Raw genomic sequence first — 25660 nt, 5'->3', positions numbered from 1 at the left:
TAGTCTTAAACTTGAAGTTCTGTTCACTTTATTTTGTGTATTATGAGGTAATCCATGTCTTGGTTACAATTGAGGCTTATGTTATTGAGACAGTGGTTGTTGTTGATTATTTGCCTTCTCTTTAACAATAACACAGCTTTTATACTGTTGGTTCGACTGAAAACTACGATATAATAAAATAGTTTAAAATCTGGGGTTCGATTTCCCGCGATGGACGCAACGGTCAGATCAAAGTGGGTTTGTTGTTAAACAAACAACTTCTCTGTACTAATAACTGTATTTTTTCGTGTTTTGTTTGTCTGTTTTTCAATACATATTTTTTAATTTAAGACTCATAATTTAGCGATCCTAAATACGGCCCAAGAGAAAAATCCAAAGTGACAGTTATCGTGTGATGTTCACCTTACTTACATTTGTTATATACAAAGTATTTCTACTTGCTGTTCATGAGTTATCACATTTCATCTTTTTTTTTTTGCATGTGTGTGTATTAGTTTTGACGTTTCTCAACTCGAGATTTTTCTTGCTCTACTGAATAGTTTTAAATGCTTATTTTATTAATATTGATAAAATTAAGACCAGCATAATTTTTATTTTATCACCAGGTTGATTTTTGCACTCTCGTGATCGCTACTTAGGCCTTCTTAGATGGAATTTACTACGCCTCGAACTTTTTATTGTCAGGCTGTAAGATCGAGTGGAACTCTTTTTTTTTTTTTTCCTTTGCTGTCTCTAATGCAAAATCTTTTAGTTCCGATTTCACGAGTTGTAAATTTATTATAAAAGAAAAAAAAAATCAAGGAGGTCATTCTGTCTGAAATCACTTCCGTTCGGAATACTATATCCGGTAATGTAAAGTGATGAGTTTTAGGGTTATCAGCCAGTTAGGTTTGCATTAAGAAGCTTCTATTAACCAAAAATTTGTTCCTCTGTTAAAGAATATTGTGCGACTCAGTCATTTTTTTCTTTAAAAAAAAGATTGATTTGGATAATTAACTGTTTCTGAATCTCAGACGAATGGTTTCCACTGATGCTTCTTTTACAAGGGATATTTTCGTTTTAAAAGTATTGTTTTTGTATGTTTGACTATTAATCACAAGTTTTTAGTTAAAAATAATAACTAGAAGCGTTTTCAAACTTGTCAAGAAAATTTGAATTAAAAAGAGGTTAAATGAAATCTCGTGTTTCAGCGTTTCTGCAAGTTGTGATATTGGAAATAAGACTGTATATCTTATTTCATTTCGGTTAAAGGTATTACACTCGGTACCCAATACATTTCCACTTAAAAACGCTAGTAAGAATATAATTGTTATAACTTGTAATGATCGTTCAAACTTGAATTATTTTTAGGGAGCGATATGAATTATATACGTGGTGGTTAAAAATCTGTATATTATTTGTTTGGATTAAGATCGCTCATTACGTACCACTCAAATTGCTTTGAGTAAATTGTTCGTTTGAATATTTCCAACTTATTTCAAAGATGTTATGTTTGAAAATGCATTATATGAATTTTCTACGCAGTAGAACAGTGAATATCTTGTTTCATTCTATAACTTATATAAAATTCTATTCTGTCTTTAACAGTAAATTAATTTCGATCATAGATACAGTAATAAGCAGTGTACTTCCAGGGTAATTATGTTATATGTTAGAAATACAACCCTAACGTTATAATGTTCACCGCCGAGCCACAAGAGAACTACATTTAACGAATACACAGACAAATCTGTTTGGTTTAGTTTGAATTTCACGCAAAGCTACACGAGGGCTATCTGTGCTAGCCGTCCCTAATTTTGCAGTGTAAGACTAGAGGGAAGGCAGCTAGTCATCACCACCCAATGCCAATCTTTGGGCTACCGTAACATTATAACGCCCCCACGGCTGAAAGGGCGAGCATGTTTAGTGCGACGGGGATTCGAACCCGCGACCTTTATATATTATATATATATAAAAGTATTGTTATATATAGTCATTCATTATTGTATTCTAAAATGTTTGACCCTACGTATGGCCACAATTTAGTCTAGTAAGCAACACCTTGCTCAAGTTCACATAAATTAGTGTAGTTTTCTAAAACAGGGGCACATAGACATCTTATCTCGAGGTCCTCCAAGACACTAGTCACCACAGCTGAAGATTCCCATTTGAATTTCATAGGCGTTTTAAATAGTAACTAAGTTGAGACAACTTACTTTCATTGAAGTTTGTTCTTTGAAACACAGAAAAAAATAAACATGACGTATGAACAACATAGTTTAGTCATGTTTATTGTAATGTTAAAGTTTCACACCGAGGATATTCCGTTGCTCCGTGTAAGGGAACTTTTAAATATGATATTTCTATATATATTGATGCTTCTCATGATGACCTCAGTTTTGGAATCACTGCACAATAGAGTAATGTACCTTTGATTGCTGGCTCTGTTTTGTGCCCCTTGTGACTTTCGTGACTAGGTGTGTGGGTAAGGTGATTTTATAAATAGTTGAACTTGAGGGAGTGAAAAGTGTGCTACTATGTACAGTAGTGAATTAGTCTGATAAAAACACTACATCAGCTATTTGTTAGCTCAAAATTTAATGGTTTTGTAGAGAGGGAAGTGATCATTTATCACAAGTGTGTTGGTTTCCCCGCTGGTACAGCAGTGAGTCTACGGATTTACAACGCTAAAAGCAGGGGTTCGATTCCTCTCTGTGGTGTGGACTCAGCAGATAGCCCGATGTGATTTTTCTATAAGAAAACACACACACACACACACTACTCTGTTATACCCCCTCCCCATAGGGGGCTCAGCGACAAGTCTGAGGGCTTGTAACGCCAACAATCGGGTATCAGTTCACTGTATGAGAAGAGCACGTGCCACCTATTACGTAACTTTGTTCTTCAACGAAATAAACGTAGCTAGTATTACTAATAAATGAAAAAAAACAAACTCAAACGTACACGTGCGGCTGAGAAAAAAGTCACTGTATAAATATATTTAAAGCAAGCCTGATTTTAGTGTACTGTCCTATGTAATTTGATTGTTATACAATGCGAATAGGTACCCAACATATATGTATACATTGTATAAACGTTGCAGGATTTTTTTTTGTTCTGTAACACAAACAGCTGAAACTGTGGTTCATAGTTCATAGCAGCTGCAAACAGTTGGTGATAGGGACACCATATTATATTAAATAAATATTAATGCTTGTTTTTAATACACGCCCGAAAATACATGTATTTATATCACATTGAAATGGTGCTGTAGGTAAAATTTGATTTTTTCCGATCAGCTATGCTTGCTTAATATTAAGCCTAAATATATACACATATGAACACACACACACAATCAATTGCTTGTTCCGTGCCTACCGTGAATTTGGAATCCCGATTTTTACCTTTATAAGCCACGATCTTACCGCTTAGCCAGTAGGGTTTTTTTATCATAAGTTATTGAAATATAACATCGTTCATTTATCTTCCTTTCACAAGGTTTGATTGTTTGGTTAGAACAGCTGTGGTTTTTCAGAAGGTAAATTTAAACTTCGGTTTAAAGATTACTTCAACAAAATGAAGTCTTCAGAATAACAACACGCAAAATGTTGCAACGTGTATTATCAGTAATGTGGGCGTGGTTTTTCCAGCCTCTGATGATTTGAGTCCTAAACATTAGTGTAAGTATATAACAGTCTGCAAAATTTCGCTGATGTAGAGTGAAACCAGGCCTTTCAACTTTTCTGACTTCGGCGGGAGTTTCCCGACATGGAGTCCTGTTTCCCGACTTCCCGGCACGCGACCAAGGTCTCCCAATATCAGCTTTTTAAAATAATTTAGCAAAAATAATAGAGTTGCATAGTTTAATCTCACAGAGAGCCGACCAACCTCGGTATAGTAAATATTTACTATTTTTGTGTAACACTGTTATATTTTGTTGTGTTTATACTCTCTGGTTGTTGTACCACACTTAAATGCATCGAGTGAAAAGGCATTTTCAATGATGAGAAAGATCGTAACAGGTCCAGCAGGGCCAGGCGGTTAAGACACTCGACTCGTAATCCAATGGTCATGGGTGCGAATCCCCGTCACACCAAACATGCTCGCCCCTTTAGCCGTGGGGGTGTTATAATGTAACGGTCAGTCTCACTATTGATTGGTAAACGAGTAGCGCAAGAGTTGGCGGTGAATGGTGATGACTAGCTGCCTTTCTTCTACTCTTACACTGCTAAATTAGGTACGGCTATTGCAGATATCCCTCGTGTAGCTTTGCGCGAAATTAAAAAAAGAAACAAACAAGATCGTAACAAACAATGGGAGTGATTTAGGGCATGACACACAGAGTGAACTCCTTTCAAACACCACGTTTAATCCAGTTTCCTCAATCAGTAAAGTGAAGCTCAGCAAACAGGTATTGAAAGATGCCAGTAGTGCAACATTTACCATAACAAAGAACCCTAATCAGGATATGTGTATTATTTAATTTTTCAATCCTTACGATAACAATATCAGCAGGTGACCGTGATTCTCTTAGTATATAAGCGAAAAAAACAACAACAACAAACATCATTACGATCTTATAAATGTAAATAAACGTCTGAAATTCCCTAAAATGTATAAAAGTCCATCTTTCTCTCCCCCCTAAATTTTCTGGGGAAGCATGTCCTCACGAGTGGGATGCTACTCACTGTTGCAATACCTCCACAAAACGTTACCATATTTGGCACCTCTCAGTGTTTATAGCTATGTGAAACGTATATGAAATTGCATCGCAACTCTAATAAAAATAATTTCAATTGGAAACACCATATTAAACAGTGTATTTACCGAGTAATGGTATTATTTTGTTATTGTAACTTTCATATAGAATAATATTAGCTAGTTTAACCCACTATTTATCGTAAGGGACCGGCATGGCCAAGCGTGTTAAGGCGTGCGACTCCTAATCTGAGGGTCACGGGTTTGCATCCCGGTCGCGCCAAACATGCTCGCCCTTTCAGCCGTGGGGTCGTTATAATGTTACGGTCAATCCCATATTCGTTGGTAAAAAAGTAGCCCAAGAGTTGGCGGTGGGTGGTGATGACTAGCTGCCTTCCCTCTAGTCTTACACTGCTAAATTAGGGACAACTAGCACAAATAGGCCTCGAGTAGCTTTGTGCGAAATTTCAAAACAAACAAACAAACAATTTATCGTAAGTGTATGAATTTTGTGTGGAATGTCGAAGGATCAAAGTATTTTTCGACAGTGTGGCATATATCTGCTTATTATACTGATTATTAAGGTTATAGTCCTTTACTAGTTATCTTTAGTTGTGAAACATAGCAGTGAAAGCTGTTTTCTGTTCCATAAGTGTACGTGCAGAGTTACACAAAGAGCTCTTTGTGCATGGCCCGTTCCTAAATTTCAACTAATAAAACTAGACGAAAGGAAGCGCCTTCTGGACTATTGTTTTCCAAACGGGTAATAGTATTTGACCGTCACCCAGATGAGGTCCATTTCCTTCCAGTGCATCCGCGTGTACCTTCGAATTCACAGTCCGAACAGGCTGACCACTAGTTCACACCCAAATAGGGATATAATTTTACTGGTGGTTTTTTTATCTCTAATTTTAATTTCGGGAAGCGCTCTTGTGTTTATTCCCTAACATGGTGTTCAGAGAATGTCGAGTCGTGGAGTGTGTGTGTAGTGTTTCTTGCTGAAATCCACCAGAGTTTGTTATAACAAAAAGACTCGTACACAAATGCACAATTCAAGAGTTTTATTATACATAAATCCACCTCCGGTACAACGTTAAGTTTTCGGATTTATATCGCTAAAATCAGGGGTTCGATTCCCTTCAGTGGACACAGCAGACAGCCCAATGTGGCTTTGCTATAAGAAAACACACACATTTTATATATATAAAGTCAACAACAAAACACAAGACTGTGCTCATTGTGGATGTGTGGATCTGGCAGAAGAAGCCGTTAAGAGCTGTTTTTTTATTGTAAGATAAAAGTCTGTAACAATCTGCAGATAAGCTAAAACAGTTTTTACTCTAGTTAAGAAACGTTAAAAAAATATCAAAGGTTACAAAAGCTTTTAGAGGCTAAAACTTTACTAAAGTTATTCTTACGGGGGCAAATCTAACTTTCTATATCAAAAGGATTTGTTTTGTTTTTAGTTAATATTCAGATAACTTATTGCCTGGAATTTAATGATCCTCCCCAATCATCGTTTGTGAAACAGAAACAGGTTAGAGTAAAGTATGTCTTGTGTATTTTCTAATCTTCTTTCTTATTTCAATCAGAAACGGATTTAAGATGTGTATAGGTGGTTGAGAATGTTCGTGGTGTAAGTTTTTTCCAATGTAATCAGTAGCCCTATATTTGACATTACATGAACAGAACGCTGCAAGTCTTAGTAAACTTTACTTTAGCAGGTCTGTATTCTCCAGATAATCAGAGTGAAAAGCAGAAAAACTAACAGCTCTGAAACAGATGAAGTTATAGTAACAACTTGTTTTTTTTTAAACCATTTGCATTATAATGGCCTGGTGGTTAGGTCGCTCTACTAGCAAGATGCTTGTTGCGATTTCGTATTCTCTTTATCGAAACATGTTCGCTCTTTCAACTGTAGGGGCGTCATATGTCTCAGGCAATCCCACTATTTGTTGGTAAAAGAGTAGCCCAAGAGGTGGCTGTGGGTAGTGATGACTAACTGCCTTCCTTCTAGTCTTTCACTGCTAAATTATAAACAGCTAGCACAGTTAGCCCTCGTATAGCTTTGCACGAAATTCAAAGAAACAAGCTGCAGATAGTGAGGGTTCCCTCTTTTTTTCTTTAATTCGCTTCATCTATTTTATACTACGAGTTCAGCTAAGTTATATCATAATACTTCTTATCAACTGAAGCTTAAATGTGGTCAGACAATTATCTAGGATGATAATTTGCATACTAACTCTATTATATCACCATACTGCAGTGGCATAATTACAAAAGATCTCCTCTCCCGTATAAAAGATAATCAGACTTTCTACATTTATTTCCATATAACATAAGTTATGATTCTGGCTGGTTAATGTAAACAACGTAACAGAATAGTGCCAATAAACTGAATCAAATGTATTTTCCTTCGTTTGCACTTCTTTACGTTTGTCCGGCAATTGTGGGTACTGCGTGGGCATACTTATGTTAGTACCATAAGTTAGGTGTAGTACCAGTTTTCTGATGTAGATGTTGACAAACCGTATGTACCCACGACTGGTTTTAGCTCCGTGTACAATGTGAACGTTCACTTCGAGTTTGTTTTTAGAATTTCTTTCGCAAAATTGTATATTGACATCCCTCACTTTGAACTGATAGACTTGAGGGAAGGCAGTTAGTCACAGTGCCAGATACCAACTCTTGAGCTGCTCCAATCGAACAGTAGGATTTCACTTTAGTTCTATGACGCTTCCACGTCCCCAGAGCAGAGTGTGCAGCGCGTTTTTGTGGCTGCGGGACGCGAATCCTGAGTCTGTTTGTTTGTTTTTGAATTTCGCACAAAGCTACTCGAGGGCTATCTGTGCTAGCCGTCCCTAATTTAGCAGTGTAAGAGTAGAGGGAAGGCAGCTAGCTAGTCAGATTACGAGTCGCACGTCTTAACACGCTTGGCCATGCCGGGCCTAATCCTGAGTCTTCGAATTCACACTCGTAGTATGCTAGCCATCAGAACATGTTTGACGTCCTCTCTTATAGTACACGAACTTACGCAAAGGGGAGGATCGAGGGGGCTCGGCTTAACCCCTTATTTTTATGGTGCAAAAAGATGTGCTTATATAGTTATAGCGCAGCTGTTTATGGTGTTTAACGTTTTGGATGTTTATGTGTTTATAGACTTATTAATCTCATAGAACTTTTTTTACAAATTTTCCGTGAGGAGGCATGCTTCTAGACCCCAGTAGTATTAGCTTGCTTTGCATGTTGATTTGCTTTGTACAAAATGTGGTGGCTTTAGATGTTATAAAATAGAATCACCCTTTTAAATATTCTGTGTACGAGTCTATAGAACTTCACTGTAGAAAAACTAGGCTAGTTGCCTATTGTAGATAGCACTCGTGTAGCTTTGCGCGAAATTCAAACAAACACAGACAAAATCGTGATTCAAAGATTGTACAATCTCAAGCAATTCAAACTTGATGGGAAATTGTGAGAAACAAACGTATGTCGTACTATGTGTTGGTATGTTTGTTTGTTTGTTTTCAAATTTCGCGGAGAGCTACATGAAGGCTATCCGCGCTAGCCGTCCCTAATTTAGTAGTATAAGACCAGAGGGAAGGCTGCTGGTCATCACCACCCACCGCCAAGTCTTGGGCTACTCTTTTAACAACGAATAGTGGAATTGACCGTAACGTTATGACGCCCCCACGGTTGAAAGGGCGAGCATGTTTGGAGTGACGGGGATTCGAATCCGCGACGTTCGGATTATGAGTCGAGTGCCCAACCACCTGGCCATGTGTTGGTGTGAATAAATGGTATCAAGTTTTGTTTGAAAGTCTACAATAAATATCATCTTCCTGCCAGTACTCTAGCCTTATTATACAAATCTTGGTGAAGTTGAAGAATGCATTTTGTAAGAAAATTTATTTTTCTTTTGATTGATCATTTCTTATACTATGATTGATTATTGGTCTTGACCGGAACCATTAAGCTGAAAGTTCGATTTTGTTTTATTTTTTAGACTTTTTTTCTCACGTAAGTAAAATAAACGTGGTAATTACTAAAGGCTTAATTAATAAAAAATAGAGTTTTAAAATACAATATGTGTTGTAGTACTGTAAAAACTCCATAACTTCTGGCCTAATTAGTAGAGGAGAACCACAGTGTTTGTTTGAGTTTGAATTTCGCGTAGAGCTACACGCGTGCTATTTGCGCTAGCCGTCACCAGTTTAGCGGTGTTAGACTAGAGGGAGGGCAGCTAGCTAGTCATCATCACCCACTGTCAACGTCTGGGGTACTCTTTTACCAACGAATCGTGGGTTTGACCATGACATTATAGCGCCTCATGGCTGAGCATGTTAGTTGTGACTCAGATTTGAACCCGTGACCCTCAGATGATAAGTCATGTGCCTTAACCACCTGGTCATGCTAGGCGAACAACAGTGATGCTTCTAGTTTCTAAAACTAAGTGTGCCAAGATATAATTTTCATGTATTTATGGCAAAAACTTCTCGCACAACATCAGTTTAAAACTTTCTCATAATTGACAATTTCAATAATGTTTGTGTCATGCCTTCAGTGTTTTATTTCATTTTTGAAGTTGGACTGACATTGTGATCATACATCTTCAGAAAAAATCCCCAGTTCCTCCATACGTTTGTTAACTTCATAACTTGGATTACTTGGTTGGCTTATTCATAGGAATTATTTGTACTTAATGTTGTTGTTTTTTTAAAGGATATCTTAGCTTATTTCACAGATCTTTGATGATATATAAGACTTGTTGAAGATACAGACTAAAGTCTCTGTGGTGTCATGTTTGGATACAATTGGACTAAGGTCTTTGTGGTGTCATGTTTAGATACTATTGGACTAAGGTCTCTGTGGTGTCATTTTGGATACTATCTTTGGCTATTTGCTTGCCTGAGTTAAATATTTATTCTTATACTCAGACCTTTCACTCTATATATAGATTATGAATATTTTATGTTTATGCAGCAGGAGTCATGTTTATACAGAAACATTCTGTTCATAGAGGATCAGCTGACCCTTTTTTCCAGCACAATACGAGGTCTGTTCAAAAAATACGCGGACTGACGTCATAAAACAAAATATACTTTATTTAGAAGTTACAGGTCTGGGACCCCTTCAAAGTACTCTCCTCCCCAACGCACACACTTATCCCAACGGTGTTTCCACTTGTTGAAACAGTCCTGGTACGCTTCTTTTGTAATGTCCTCCAGCTCCTTCGTCGCATTTGCCTTAATCTCGGGAATCGTCTCAAATCTTCTTCCTTTCAAGGGTCTTTTGAGGTTGGGGAACAAGAAAAAATCGTAAGGAGCAAGGTCAGGTGAGTAGGGGGGGGGAAGAACAGTGATCGAGTGTTTGGCCAAAAACTCACGAGTTCTGAGGCACACATTTTGCAGCAACGCGGTGCATCTTCAATTTTTCGGTCAAAATCTCGTAACAAGATCCAACTGATATCCAACACTCTTCAGCAAGCTCCCCTGACAGTCAGACGTCGATTTGCCCGCACCAGGGTGTTGATTTTGTCGACGTGTGGGTCGTCAGTTGACGTGGAAGGACGTCCAGGACGCTCATTATCTTCAATGGACTGTCGACCATCCTTAAAACGTTCATGCCACTTGAAACATGCCGTACGCTTCATAGCAACATCACCGTAAGCCGTATTAAGCATAGCAAAAGTTTCAGTCGCAGATTTTCCAAGTTTAACACAAAATTTTACAGCAAGTCGTTGCTCCTTCAGGTCATTCATTCTGAACCATTGTTATCTGAGATTAACATCTACAAACCATTTACTATAAAAATAGTTTTATTATATGTTTAAGAGTTTTGATGTATATTTTTAGTTGGGTCATATACTGAAGCTTAACATAGCTCATCTAAATGTCTTTTCTTACTTTACCAAATTTTGATATAAATCTAATGCTATATTGAGCAGCCTCAAAATATTACCAGGAACAGAAGATTTATATAGTTAACCACTGCATTTATCAACTGAAACAGAAAAACTCCAAAAATTTTCAATCACACTACAAATGCAATGTTGAAGAAGCATGAACATGCTCTAAACCAAATTCCTCTCTTTGTACATTGATTACTTGGGTTGCTGTGCTAGAAAACACAATCTAAAAATGATTTTGGCATGGGGGCCATAACTTATCCCATAATGCTTTAGTCAGATAAGCCATTTCCTTTTCAGTCTTACAAGAAACCCATCAAAAGGTTTAGAAATCTTCTCAGAACATACCAGTAGATGTGGAAGTAAGAAAGATTAACAGTTATAATTGATTTAGGCCTATACATTGTTTGCCATATTGTTTTGATGTCAGGAAGTTCCACCACCCAACAGAAGAGAATAATAAATTCTTAATAATGCTTACCAAGAATAATCCTATTAGCACCAAGCAGGCATGTGTGGTATGCCTTCTATGCATACAGTAGAAACACCATAAACACTGTTCCTGAGAAGGGATCCATTCATAAGAGTGAGATTCATGAATGTAAGAATAAGTCCATTGCATCGTATTTAATCAGAAAACTCAATAAATGGAGGTAGAAAGTCAGTGAGAAAGGTTTTATGGTGAAGTCTTTTATTCTTTTATTTTCACATAGCAGCCTAGACTATAATGTGCAACACAAATTTTAAACATAACAAGAGGTGACAGCACAGGCAGTGAGAAAGACTTTTGTTTAGATAGGCTATTCTGTCACATGTAAGAAGTTTTACAATTGGAAAGAATCAGTTTGTACTCCTAAATAAATATATTATCCTCAGTGACTTATATATATATACTCTCTTTTTATCTCTCTCTTCACGAATACTGTGTAATATCTTTAGTTGGTGAGAAAAATGCCCCAGGTGAGAAAATTCATTTGGAGAGACTAAGCCTCTGCAAGTCTCTTATAAATGCTGCGCCTTGATGACAGAGATCTCTCACATCATTAAATTTAACTATTAAAATAACTCTCTCCTACTCATGAAAAAGAGCTAACTGGAGAAAGCTATTGATAATAATTTATCAGATCTGCTATTATTAAAGCCTATGAATAAAATGGCTACTGATATAATACTAAGGTTAAGATCAAAGCAAGTTCAATATCAAAACAGGTGAATCAGACAAAGAAAGAAAAAGCCATCCCTTTGTTTCTTGTATTTGTTTTTTTGCTGCCAAAGTATTGGAAACAAACTAAATGGAACTTACCCATGGAAATTTATTCATTGCATAAAACTTATAGAAGCAGAAAATATAATTTGATATAAAGCCTCAGAAATGTACAAGAGAAAAGATTCAAAGAAATGAGTGGTCAGACCTTTCAATACCAGAGCAATTCTTGAACAACAAAAACTTGCTTGAATATGAAAGGAAAAGGGGAAAAACATCAAGTAAAAGGATATAATCAGAGATAAACCTATCCCCCACATACAAAAAACAACAGAAGAAAATGTTTTATTGTAAACTGAAATGCTTGCAGGAAAATAAGTTAGTGAAGAAGAAATCCTCATGTAAGAACAAGGAAGGCTACGTAGAGGACACTGTCTTCATCAGTATTCAAACATCTTGTGTTTGGATTGACTAAGAGAAATAAAAGAATAATAAAATGAGTAAACTGAAACATGAGTTACTCATGAAACACTGTGTTCCATAAGAAGATAATGGAAAACAACTCTCTAAGGAACTGAAGATGCTAGAATGATGCTGTAGTGACTTACTAAGAAGAAAAATATGGACTTATTTCTTAGTTTAAAAGTTAACAGGAGAAAAACCAACAAAAGATAATCCGGTTACAATATAGACATTTGAGAAACCTTTTATGGAAAAAACTAAGTACAGACTGTGGAAAAGGAGTTATTCAAAGCATTTCATCAGAAAACATTGTTTGAAAATTCTAAAATCACAAAATATTGAATATCACTATTACAAATATTGATACATACATGGTGCTAATGGTCAGGAAAGGATAACTGTACAAATTAATAAAGGGTGCTACCCAAAACAATACAACTCCTGCAGCAAATATTAATGGTAAAAATCTATCTTCACATATGTATTAGTGACAGAAAACTAAAGAAAAAAAAACATTCTGTTACAAGTTATCCCACTTGTATTCAAAGCCACTGTGCTATCAGTGTAGTAAAGACAACTCCAATGGAAATACTCTGTCCAACCAAGATAACTTATTACCAATCAGACTCATTAATAACAGAACACAGTAGCCCCAGTATATAATGGAGTCATCTATAATCTAAAGAAAAAAATAATAACCAGAATTTGAGAAATGTAAAATAAATGAAGGAATGCTCCTTTGGCAACTTATCTAATCCACCATGACGGAACTTTCAATGAACTCATAATTCTTCTTGAAGATGTGTCAGAAACAAAGTACAGGTTGATGCACAGCTCATATCACTACCAAACTAATTTTAGATACAGATTCTGTGGTCTTAAAAAACATTAAGCCATACGGCAAGCAAGTTAATATGCATTGGTACAAATATAAATCTCTGTAGGTTAAGAATGACATGAGACAGTGAAACTTATGTATAAGAATCAATAAAGCTGCAATCATAAGTCTTTGTTTGTTTTTAATTAAGCACAAAGTTATGCAATGGGCTGTCTGTGCTATACTAACCACAGGTGTCAAAACTTGGTTTCTAGCACTGTAAATCTGCAAACATACTGCTATGCTACTAGGGAGGTAGAACCAAAATACGAGGTCTGTTCAAAAAATACGCGGACTGTTTGAATTGCGCGGCTCCAGTTGGTTTCAGAGGAATCCGCTTGGTGTCGCTAGGTTTGCACAGATCAGCTGATTACGACGCCATTTCCCGATTGCAGATATCTTCATTTGTGTATTAGCTACGCGGTTTTAAGTGAAGTGCAATTTTTTCGTTTTGACCGAAGAAGGTCTAAACGTTGTTCGCTCTTCTATGTAAAATATTTTCTTAACCCAAACGAGCCGTTTTTGCATATATATTTCTCTACAAGTGGGTTTTCTCGACATCACTGATTAATGGTTCATTACATTGGTCTAAATGCTAAATAGTCTAGCAAGGTAAAATAGAGCAGGTGCTTATAATACTGATGAGGCTAGTCACCATTAACTACAAAACAAATGTGAGAATCAAAACTGTTATCTCCTGTCAAATTTAACAACAAAATATAGTAGTTTTAAAAATATAATTCTGCCATTAAAAACAAAATCATTATGTCTTCTACATTAAAGGTTGGTAAAATCTCCAGCATATAAACAATGCAGTGAAGCAAGCTACATGTAGCACATTGTTCGTTTAACTTTTCTGTTATATTTTAACTCTGTTTGAAGTGACACCGGTTTCCAGGGACCTATACTGGCCAAACCATTGGTCTAAAGAAATAAAGTTTTTCTGAATCATAAACTTGTTTATTTGAAAATATTATTGAAGACTTAAAATTATTGTGTTTTCATATAGGACAAGTGTATGCTGTACTTGATATATATATTTCATAATGAAGTAATTATATATTTTGAATTTAATCGGATTATAAATTTTCTGTGATTTTATATTTTATTATGCGAGTAATCTATTTGTATTTTGATCAATTTAATCAGGGATTATACAATTTACATTGATTCTAAATATTTTAATGTAAATACGTTATATTTGTGTATATAAAAATTTTTACAGTTAAATTTCATTATTTTTAAAGTGAAAATAAGATCTGAAGAATAGTGAAAGCTACAAACCTGATTCTATAAAAAGAAAATAACTGTATAACTTCAAAGAAAGAATGAAGCAATTTGTCTTCATATAATATCCACAGAAAAGTGAAATTTGAATTGTTCAATTATTATATGCATATATATTTTACAGTTTTTCAGTTTCACACACATAGTACTTTGAATTTACAATTAAGCCTGAAATTTCATGTTATGGACATGACATGAAGGAGTTGTATATCTCTTTTAAAATTTATTATCGTTACCTACACCCAATGTAGAAGTCCTTATAATGATTTGTGTTTTTAGACTTTTTGTATTAAAAACTAAATTATTATTCTATGTTTTGTAACTGCAGAGCACAATGTTGTAGAAATTGTACAGGTGAATTATTGGATAGTGGGAGAGAAATTACCAATTAAAATGCTCCCCAGTACCAGAGCAAAATGTCTTCAAACTCACACCATTACAAACTGGGTTTTGATACTTGTGGTGTACAGAGCACAGATAGCCCATTGTGTAGCTTTGTGCTTCATTCAAAACAAATCTTTATTGCTCCACAGTGGTATGTCTGCAGACTCGCACTGCTAAAAATAAGGTTTTGATATCCGTGGTAGGCAGAGCACAGAAAGCCCACTGTGTAGCTTTGTGCTTAATTCTAAACAAACAAACAAACCAATTAAAGATTACTGAATATTTAACTTCACTTGTCTACACAGTTAGCAACAACATTGGAATGCAAACTTGCTTTTTATCAAAAACATCTGTAACAAGTCAAGATAATCACACAATTATAAATATCAAAATGTTCTGTAAACTAATTGTATAAAATAATTTATTGTTGCATTTGTCTGTTAACTGTCAAAGTAATATTGAATAGTCTTTTCATTTATAATGTGAATAGAGCTGAATTCCAACATTTATTTACTAAACAGAAGTAGTAATATATTTACAGTAAGGTTGTGTCCATGGGATATCGATTGTTGTCATGGTTAGCCTACTTCACAATCACCTAAGTGTAATTATTAATTAGTATCTTTATATAAATGCAATTTTGAGGCCTATTAACCATAACAATGGCAGAAATGACAGTGGTTACTAAAACACTGTTTTATTGACCACTGTTTGTTAAAGCCAATTAACTTAGACGAATTAAATGTAGGTATCATAATGTTGCTGATTTATACATTTTGTAAAGTGAAGTGAAGTGAAAGAATCAAACAGCCATCAAGTCTGCTTGTTTGGTATAGTTAATGGACAGTATTTGCTGTATTAACTTTTTCTGTTAGCTTTAAATTCAAGCTTGTCTTACCACATGCTTCGTGCTATTAATACACAATAGGAAAGTCGTGGAAAAAAGTTCAAAGATGTTTTAATGTAACACACTTTATACTGCCTGACAAAGGGCTTCTGTCCAAAATGTTGCAAGTAATAATAAAACGTTTTTATAAATGTGTGTTTTAACATTTATGAACATATTTTCATTCTTCTTATTAATAAAGAGACGGTTGAATTAAACTGTAAATAAGGAAAACATTTAACTATAATAACATCTTTCTACCATCTAGTGGACATCTCTGTAGAAAATTCTGTTTGGAAGGAATTAGGCAATCATTCATTATTCCTGTGCTTTCAAAATGGACATTTAGTTATTATTCCTTTATTACAAAGATGGACATATATTTGTTATTCCTATGCAACAAAAAATTTCTTTAGTAGTAAACAAATGCTACAGCTAATGAAACTTTTCTAAAATTTCATTAAAGATTCAGTTTCTTGGTGGAAGACATGGTTAAGGAAATATGTGTTGTTGTGTTTGATATCTGGTGGACTTTTGATGCTGTTGGGGATAACCTTCATTGGTATCTATCTCACCCTTCGAACCTACACTTCATCTTTACAGTTCTTTGAAACGGTTCCAACGTATGTTCCAGCAGTGGTGGTAAGTGTTTCTTTCAAATCTATGGAGTAAAAAATAGAATAATTCAAATTTTCATACTCTATACATTTGAGAACTTTTTGTTTTAAAATATAAACTTATACAAAGCATTTCACAGTATATAATGGCAAACTCTAATGTCTAGTTCTAGTGGCTTTCTGTAAGAAATAAATAATTCATAGAATACTGAAATAGTACATTATAGTCAAGTGTCTGCTTCTTCTTCCATAGTTTTGTATACCAGACAATGATTTCTTGATTGTTTTCATAATTCATATAGTATATTTGTCTGATGTTTAATATATTACACAAATTCTTGATACTAACAACTCACTCATTTGTTAAGAGTAAATGAATCATTAGAAATTTAATTTTTACATTATCTCTACCTATTACTCATTTGGGTTAGATATAATGTATCAATCTTTTTGTAATATTTGAATTAGGCTTAAAGAAAAGTTTGCAAATAGAAACAGAAAACACTTACACAGCAGTGGAATTCTTTAACCATTACTTTAGTAGTTTGTTTGGGGTTTTTTTTTCAGATTTTTTTTCCCCATATCACAAAAATTATGTCATGATAGGTATCAAAAATATTTTTAGAAGTAACTATTAGTAGTTTTTATTTGGTGATATCATGAGTACTTTAAATACTTATGGTATTGTTTTGACAATATATTTATGGTCAAGTATTCATATTCATTTATAAGAAAATTCCAAGTTTATCAGGGCCATGAATGTCTTTGTTTCAAGTAAAATATATATATATATATATATATTAGACTATTTAAGATATTATTAGACGTTGCCTTATTAAAAGGTCAGATATCGAACTATTTTCAACTAGATCAATAACACTAGTTAGGAACCATGTGTAAATGTTTTTATTTTTAGTTAAGACACAGAAATCTGAGTAGAATTAATGAATTAAATAAATGAGAAAGATTTAATTACTGTATTATACATTTGTTTTAATATATATGTCAAAGGTCAATGAAAGATAATATATGCACGTAACAGATGTTTTAAGCTATATTGTTAATGCTTTTCAGTATTAAATACCATACCTATTTATATGCATTACTTTTAAAAAAAACACATGGCAGTAACAACTAGAATTACTCTTGAGAATTATTTATTTCATTCTTAGTTTATATAAATTCTAATTACCAAGATAGCAGTAAAATTTCATTAAAATGTTTTTTTCACTGTAAATTTTGCAACATCGAAACGTTTTAATAAATGAAAAATAAAACCTGAATGATTAGTTTTATTTTTGCACTTTTTATTGCCATAATTTCTTAATTTATAGTGTTTTATCCTTTCCAGCTTATAATTACAGGACTAATGGTGATGTGTTTTGCCAAAAGAAGAAATCGATATGCTTATTTGGTATGCAATCATCCTTGTACTTTCTAGATGTTATATACATTTGTAAGTTAATTATAGGTTACACAGCAGTGCTTAAGTTTTTAAATAAAATAGATTATCAGATGGTTTCTTTTCTGATGCTTATTGGAGAAAAAAACGATAAAAGTCAAGATTGTTTCCTAAAAATCTAATATTAACTATTTTTATCTGTACATTTTTTTGGGTTTTTTTTCCTAGGGAAATAAGTTGGATTATGGGTTCACTATATATTTTTTTCATATTTTTAATAATATTAATAAATTAAATAACACAGAAATTAAATTCTAAAAGATGGCTCTTTAGTGTTGCATACTAAAAACAAAATGGTGTAGTTTTTATTAAACATGTAAAAGTGACATCATATGTATGATTTTTAAACCATTGACTGTTGAATTGCTGTATAGAGTATGGTCTGTTTTCACCAGTCAAGTGTGCTGTATCGCGGTGTATGGTTTGCAAAAATTCTGCTGATGTTTAGAATAGTAGTAGACAATGGGTTAAAATTGTTTTATTCAGTAATCCAAGTATTGGAATAAATTGTAGATTGAATTGAAATGTATGGTAGACTGGAGTTTCTTATGAAAGAGATTTGTTATTTGACAGATCAAACTGGCAGGAGGGTGTTGCTTGATTTGTGCTCTCTTGTGTGTGGTCATCACAGTGACAACAACAGTTGTTCACATGAACAGACTGCAGACCCTTCATAAATGTGTTTACACTCCTATGGCTAAAACTTGTACTTGCGTGTCAGCAATACCAGATCCTGGTGCATCATCAGGTGAGAATTAAATTTATTTTTACTTGGTATGTGAATAGCCAAACATATAGCATAGACTATGTTCCAATCAAGCTTAATTTAATAAAATTGGGAGAAAAAGAAAAATTGGTTTGTATTTCTCATATTAATAATTATATATACCAGATGCAACACTGATTTGGTTTTATCAGTTTCCAAACATTAGTTCCACCATGAGACAAAAAGTACTTTTAGACGATGGGGCAAGCCATGATAATCTACAGTCAGAAACATATTTTTTGATTCTTCAATTATGAATAACAATACAGTTCTTTTTTATACTTTATTTTAAAAAAGCTCATCAGAAAAGTTTCATATAATGTGTTTTGTCATTTTGAAAATATATATATATATTTCACAATATAAGGATGTGTACCAAAAATAATATGTATTACACTGAGATACAATAAAATGACTAAAGTATTTATTCTTTTTTGATTTTTGTGTCTTGTAGAAACTCCTCGATTTGTTTTCAACAATACTCCCAATTGTGATGTTGTCCATGGTAGCCTGTCAACAAGCTTACGAGTTTTGTTCGGCCTCTCTGTTATTGGTATTTTAATCTGTATTTTCTCCTCCATGTTAGTCTACCAGCTTCTGAGCCATGAGAAGAAAAAAATTTATTGGGAACAGGTAAGTGACATAGGGTATGAAAAATTGCAATGTACGTATGTGGTATTCAGGTCCACTGATCGTATGTGGTATTCAGGTCCACTGATGTGCAACAGTTAAGTTTAAAAGTAACTGCAAAAACACAGAGTTCAGAAATGTTATGCAGAGAATAAATCAAACACAGACAGTAAAGGAAACAGATAAATAAACAATTTTCTATTCACAGTAGTTATGTTTATGTTAGTTTTTATCTACCATGGTGAGAGGCATTTTACATGTATCCATACAGAATAAAGGAACTATCCATGCCTATTTCCAATAACACTATGATAAGAGTGGAGTATACCAGTTCATCAGGACAAAGCTACACATATAATGATGTGTCTATGCTGTGCCCATCATGGGTATTGAAATCTAGTTTCTAGCGTTGTAAGTCACCAAACTTACTACTGGTAGGTCAGTGTACCAGAACCCAATTCTGTATACGTCACTGATTTTTTTCGAGTAATATTTTAGTGGGAGAGAAACTCCTAACTCATACCAATTTATACAAGTGTTTATGTTGTTCCTAGAAGGGCAACACAGGGTCAAAATAGTGAGTTTCTAGTCAAAGTATGGAATGTTTACCCAAGTGAATAGATAAGTATGTTGTATTTACAACATTTTGACATTTGATTACCAAGAATTTCGTACTAGATGCAGAACACCTGCACAAAAATTTTGAAAAATTTAGTCATTTACTCATAACATAACCTTTGCAATGGATATTTATAACAATATCAAGAAGTGAGGAGAAACCTTGTTTATAACATTGCCAAGCTTATTCCATCACAATCATTCAGAATAACAGGCCGGGCCAGGAGATGGTTTATCTAGCTTTTATTATTTTGAACTAGAAGCTTGTTTTTTTTACCTTTTGTGCTACTAATTTAATAACCATAGGGCATATGATACTAATTGATTCTTAATTTGACTATATAAAATCAACAAAAGAAATAATTTTAGTTATTGTAGCTACAAATAAAGCTTAATTATTAGTTTTATTATATCTCTAAGCAAATATATCTATCTGAGAAAGTGTGTTAATGGCTGATACACTTTAATCAAATATAATTATTTCATCATATTTTCACTTTCTTCAGATAGGTAATTAAAGAATTTTTTTTTGGGGGGGGGGTGTGAGTGGAAAAGGATCTAGCTTAGATTTATGAGAGATATAAAGAAATCATATTTTCTAACACCAGAAGTTTAAACATTCCAATTGAGCTGAGTAAAATATTAAGAATTGTATCAGTGCTCTACATTTTGTAGCATTATACGACAAAACAACAAGATGAACTGCAAAGAATCAAGTAATGTAAACAATATTTTAATCCGTTGATTACAAAATGCAGATTGCAATGCTATACAGAAAATAAACCAAAAATTGTTCTGTTTCGAATTTTCGTGCACAGGTACACAAGGGCTAAGAGCTATCCATACTAGCTGTCCCTAATTTATCAGTGATAAACTAGAGGAAAGGCAGCTAGTCAATACCACCTACTGCTAAGTCTTCTACCAGTGAATATTGGGATCAACCATCACATTATAATACCCTAATGGCTGAAAAAGCAAGCATATTTGGTGTGATGTGGTTCAAACCCATGATAAATCAAATTTTCTAGTGCCATTTTATAAGAGTTGGTCTAGTTAGTGACAGTAGAAGGTAATATAAATAAGACACCATGGAAGTTGAAAATGTTGAACTTGTCCTATTAGAACCTCTTCTTAAAGCATAATGTCTGAATTTTATCATTTTGATTAATACGTAGCTAAACTGTTAAAATATATGTTGGTGTCCTATGAAAGAAAAGAAACTTACAAAACAATTTAGCAGAACTTCTAATTGGCACCTTAACTTAAGATTACACTATGTAACAAAATTTTTACTTTTTCTTGTTTCTGCACAGAAAGTGTTATTCTCCAATTTATAAATTATATATTTGTTGTTCATGTTTATGTATTGCTAAAACTGTATGTAATAAATAATTAATATTAAATTATATTTGTCTTATCTATGAGGTTCATAACTGTGATCACGAAATATATATATAAACATGCTGAAGTAAATGTAAAAGACATATTTCTCTTTTCAAACTTTACTTTTGTGACTTGGGAGCATATAACGAAAACATGATAGGAGACTATATTTGGATTCTGATACATGAAAGTGATTTACGTTACGGTTGCAAATCTGGAAAAACTACTCACTTCTAAACATTTTTGCATAACTTTAGTATAAATACATGTAAATCTTGATTCATATGTTTCATTCAAACCTTATGTAAATGAAAATGTGCAAATTTGCCCGTTTTTACATAGAAAATTGGTTAATTTTATAAATTTCATTATCCAGGTCACAAAAGCAAAGTTTGAAGGGAATAATGGTCATTTTCTGTATTTTTACAACATAAGCAATTAAGAAATAACATGTACTATCCATGAATATAATTTTTGTCACATAATGTTATATACATACCACACAATTTATTAAATAGCTAAAAATATGATAGTAAACAATTTCTAAGGTCATGTGTAAAATTATTTTTTATGTTTTTATACGTGTCTGTAAACCTTATTACCAGAACTAAGGTATCTATGCTTGATGCATTAATTTTTTTTTAACTTATGTATAAAAAAATATGCCCCAACATAAAAACAAAATGTCTTTATTCTTGAAAATCCTGAATATGTTACAAAAGTTTGAAAAGTCAAGATTTATGTATTAATCAGTTTTCAATATTTATTGAATGTCATAAATATGCTCCATTCCAGTTGGAGTTAAGAAGAAGGTTCATCTATGCCCGCCATGCAAATCATCCACTTTGTAGCTGTTATGAGGACCTGTATCCCTGGCTTCCATGGGAGATGTTGGATTATCGTTTCCATAGTGCTCAACATTTGAACTCTACTCCTCTCACCAGAGAAGAATCTCCTCCCCAAGTAACCCACGTACTGGCAAACAGTGCACAAAGGATAAGCGGTGGTCAGCAACACACTAATTGGAGATGGCTTCCCTGGCCTTGGCGTAATGCTACTAACAGAATTCTCAACACCCGAGGTTGTACTAGCAACATGAGAAGTAGTTTTATTAGAAGATTAATTTCTAGAGAAATATGGAGGGAGGACACAACTTCTCCTTCAACATCCACCCCACAAGAGTCTCCCCTACGACCAGATTCTCCCCAGGCATCTCCATGGAGAAACAGTACTGGCCACATGTTTCGTCCTCACGTATGTTCTACAGCAGCTCAAGAACGTGTTGGTGCCTATTCCAGATCAACAGGTTCAACTAGACCATTAGTCACACACAGAAGAACTCGCTCTAATGATGGCATTTTTCACCATTTACAAATCAATTCTTCAGCTCGATATAGCCCTTCTTTTGCCCCGACTGAAAATTTCGAAATCCCTCGACACATGTGGGGCCCACCACCTCCTTATTCTCATCCACCTTCTAATGAAAACTTTTCAGGTTTACAGTTTGGTTTGGGGAACATGAGACAAAATGCTTTCACACATGAACAAGAATCCAGCTTAGGTATATCTCCAAATACTACAGTTGTGACTGTGGAATCTCAAGTACATGAACCAGAAACAAATGGTGCTGCATCCAGTTGCTCCAAAATAAGCACACCTTTGTCAGAAAGGAAGTTAATGTGTCACTTTTCTTCTTCTGATGGAATCACTCTGACAATAAATAACAATTTACTGAATATCTGCAACAATGATGATCCTGAACTGGATGAAGATAAACAAGATAATTCCTGCATTGTCGAAGTGCATGTACCTTACATTGTTCAAAAAGATGACATAATATTTAACACCCTACCAACCAGAAGTTCAAAGAAAAAAGACACAAATCTATTTAAATCGTTATCTAATATTCCCTTGTGCTTATCAAAGAAACTTAATGAAATGAATCAAGAAAAACATCCCTCTAATAACCTTTCCATGATTGAGTCATACTGTGAAATTAAGGATGTCTTGCAACATTCCATGGAGGACCTCTCCAAGTTTCAGGAGATAAAGAATGCAATCTGTGATAAATTAACGTATAAAACATTTTCTGAAAGAGACATGTATGATGAAGACAGCCAAAATTTCTCCTCTGCAACAGATCCTTCTCCATCTTCCTTAAGTTTCCAAGCAACCTTTATAGAACACCCTTCAGACTTTAAGTCTAGTATCATGATAGCTACTAGTCCTTCTACTCCAGTTACTGAGAATGTAGCTCTTAATGATAAAATGTATGCCCAATCCATGCCAAACCTAAGCCTCTCCAACTCTCCAACAGCTGCAAGTATACTGCTTCAAGCACCTTCTAGTGATAATACTTCGACCTCTCAAGATTTTGCAGATTTTGATTTAGATGAAGATAGTAGCCCTCTGAATTTTGATAGCCTTTCTTCTGATGCAACTTCTGCACCATCCCTTCCAGAAGATGAGCAACACTTTTATGGAAGTAACCAGTTGTTGTTCAACCATCAGGACATTCCTAAAGATGAGCACAATTTTCACTGTGATGAATCTCGACTACCTGAAGGAACTGAGTGCAAATTTTCAGGTTCATCAACAGCTGTAGCACCTGGTTACATGCTTCCAGTAGACAAAAGTCAAACGTCCACAAGGGAGACTTCTGAACAACAAGATTATCTTTCATGCCCAGAGTCTGAAGCTATCTGTGAAGACAGAGGCTGCTCCAATCATGACTCAATTGAACCAAAGTACTCATCTACAGATATTAGATCTCCTTCTCAAAGTGTTCCTGCTCGCAGTGAAAATACTCCAATCTTGTTTAGAGAGAGTTTTATGGTAACAATCAAAAGCGTGAATGTGTAATTAAAAAAAACAAAAAAAAACATTGAGTATACATTTTACTCTTTTTTTTGTTGTTGTTGAATAGCTAAAATAAAAAATTATGAGTTCTTACAAGAACTACTTTTTATTGTCTATATTTCTGAGGAATAAGTAAGTAGGTACTGTGAATGTGCCAAGAACATATGAAAATTAACACATGGACTTGCTCTCCCTCCCCCAAATTAAAGAAAAACACATATATAAATAGATGCCTATCAGAAGTAAGGCATCCATATGATGAGATGGAAATGGCTTGATAATTAAAATTAAGTGCAGCATTAGTGCAAAAGTGCTTTTGATATTTTGAGTACTAGTTAACCTATACATGCATCTATAGTTTTTCTGATTAAATAATATACTGAATAATTAAGAGATAGAGTCCAATACGTACAATTCTAAGCACTTAATGAAGTAAAGCTAGTTGCTTAAGTACTATTTTCAGTTTAAGTAAATCACTATTGCTATAATTTTTCAGTTGCTCATACTGCTAAAGACCAAATAAATGTATGTTCAAATAAGTTTTAAAATAAATCATTATTAACTCCACGTTTCAACAAAAACTTTAACCCCCAACAACTAGCAGCGCAAATGATTGGTTAAAGCCCAGATAAAGATATTAATTGAACATTTGAACAAAATTCTTATACAGTTTTAAATGAATCAAGGAATCACCACTTTCACGTATCAGTGAAAATTTGTTTGTTTTCAGTAATATGCCAACTCACACTGATGTTCTAAGACACATCTTGATTACAGATTTGATTTGTTTGTTAGCAAAAAGATTAAACTATATTGCCTGATAAATACTCTTTTAACATTTATGACTATTTTACCAAATATTAAATGTTAATTAACAAGGAATGAATTTAATCACATAGGCAAACTTAAGATTATAAGTAAAAAAAGTTGAATCTTTGCCTACAATAATTTTATGGTATTAACAGGAAATCATTAGGTGTGATTACAGAAGATTAATATTGTAGTACTTTTATTTACTTGTCTTTCTAAATGAAAAAAATTGTAAATCATTTACTTTTATACAGTATGATAATTTATTACTTTGCCCACTAAATATCTAGCACTGTTATTACAGTGACAGAATTGTTCATTTTTAGTAACTATAAAATGGTTACAAGTGAGTAAAACACTATATAAATTGCAGGATGTAAGAAAGCTGGTTAAATCATTTTCTACTGTGTAAATGAACCAATCCTTAAACACCTTGTAACAGATGAAAATATGTATTTTGTCAGAATTTCCAATATCTAACTGACAGTTGTTGTTTTTTCTAAGTTATGATGTTTGGAACAGTTTTATCAAAAAGGTGTTTTGAATGTATATTTATCTACTTACTGCAACAATGAAGGAACCTTCTTGTATTAAACCAGTGTCTTCTTTTCAATAATCTTTCGTGTGATGTATTCTCAGATCAAAATAAACTGATACATATTGGATGAAATGTTTCTCATCACATGTACGTATAAATATTTAAACCTTTTAACAGAACACAAATTAAACCTTAAGTCAAGAAAGCTGAGCTTTTAAAAGAGATGCCTCTTCCAGTAAAATATAAATTGAATATAGAAATTAATCCATACAAGTTTTTTGACAGTATTAAACAG

General features: G+C 33.8%; 1 protein-coding gene across 1 annotated transcript; it reads left to right on the top strand.

Moving 5' to 3' along the window:
* Positions 1–3851: 3851 nt before the first annotated feature.
* On the top strand, positions 3852–25497 carry LOC143238171 (uncharacterized). Its single transcript, XM_076478164.1, has 6 exons — positions 3852–3871; positions 16149–16324; positions 17651–17713; positions 18335–18509; positions 18982–19160; positions 21954–25497. Exons 2-6 carry the CDS (start codon positions 16220–16222, stop codon positions 24018–24020), a joined length of 2589 nt encoding a protein of 862 aa, XP_076334279.1. The 5' UTR covers positions 3852–3871; positions 16149–16219; the 3' UTR covers positions 24021–25497.
* Positions 25498–25660: the final 163 nt, after the last annotated feature.

This window comes from Tachypleus tridentatus, chromosome 13 (genome assembly GCF_004210375.1).
Source record: "Tachypleus tridentatus isolate NWPU-2018 chromosome 13, ASM421037v1, whole genome shotgun sequence".
Lineage (NCBI taxonomy): Eukaryota > Metazoa > Arthropoda > Merostomata > Xiphosura > Limulidae > Tachypleus > Tachypleus tridentatus.
This window is presented reverse-complemented; position numbering and strand designations above follow the sequence as displayed.

What these genes read in the sequence shown, in the direction of transcription:
- LOC143238171 (XM_076478164.1), top strand. Translation starts at nt 16,220, where the DNA reads ATGCTGTTGGGGATAACCTTCATTGGTATCTATCTCACCCTTCGAACC. An exon ending in CGTATGTTCCAGCAGTGGTG is followed by an intron (nt 16,325 to 17,650) that starts GTAAGTGTTTCT and finishes TATCCTTTCCAG; the next exon opens with CTTATAATTACAGGACTAAT. An exon ending in AAAAAATTTATTGGGAACAG is followed by an intron (nt 19,161 to 21,953) that starts GTAAGTGACATA and finishes GCTCCATTCCAG; the next exon opens with TTGGAGTTAAGAAGAAGGTT.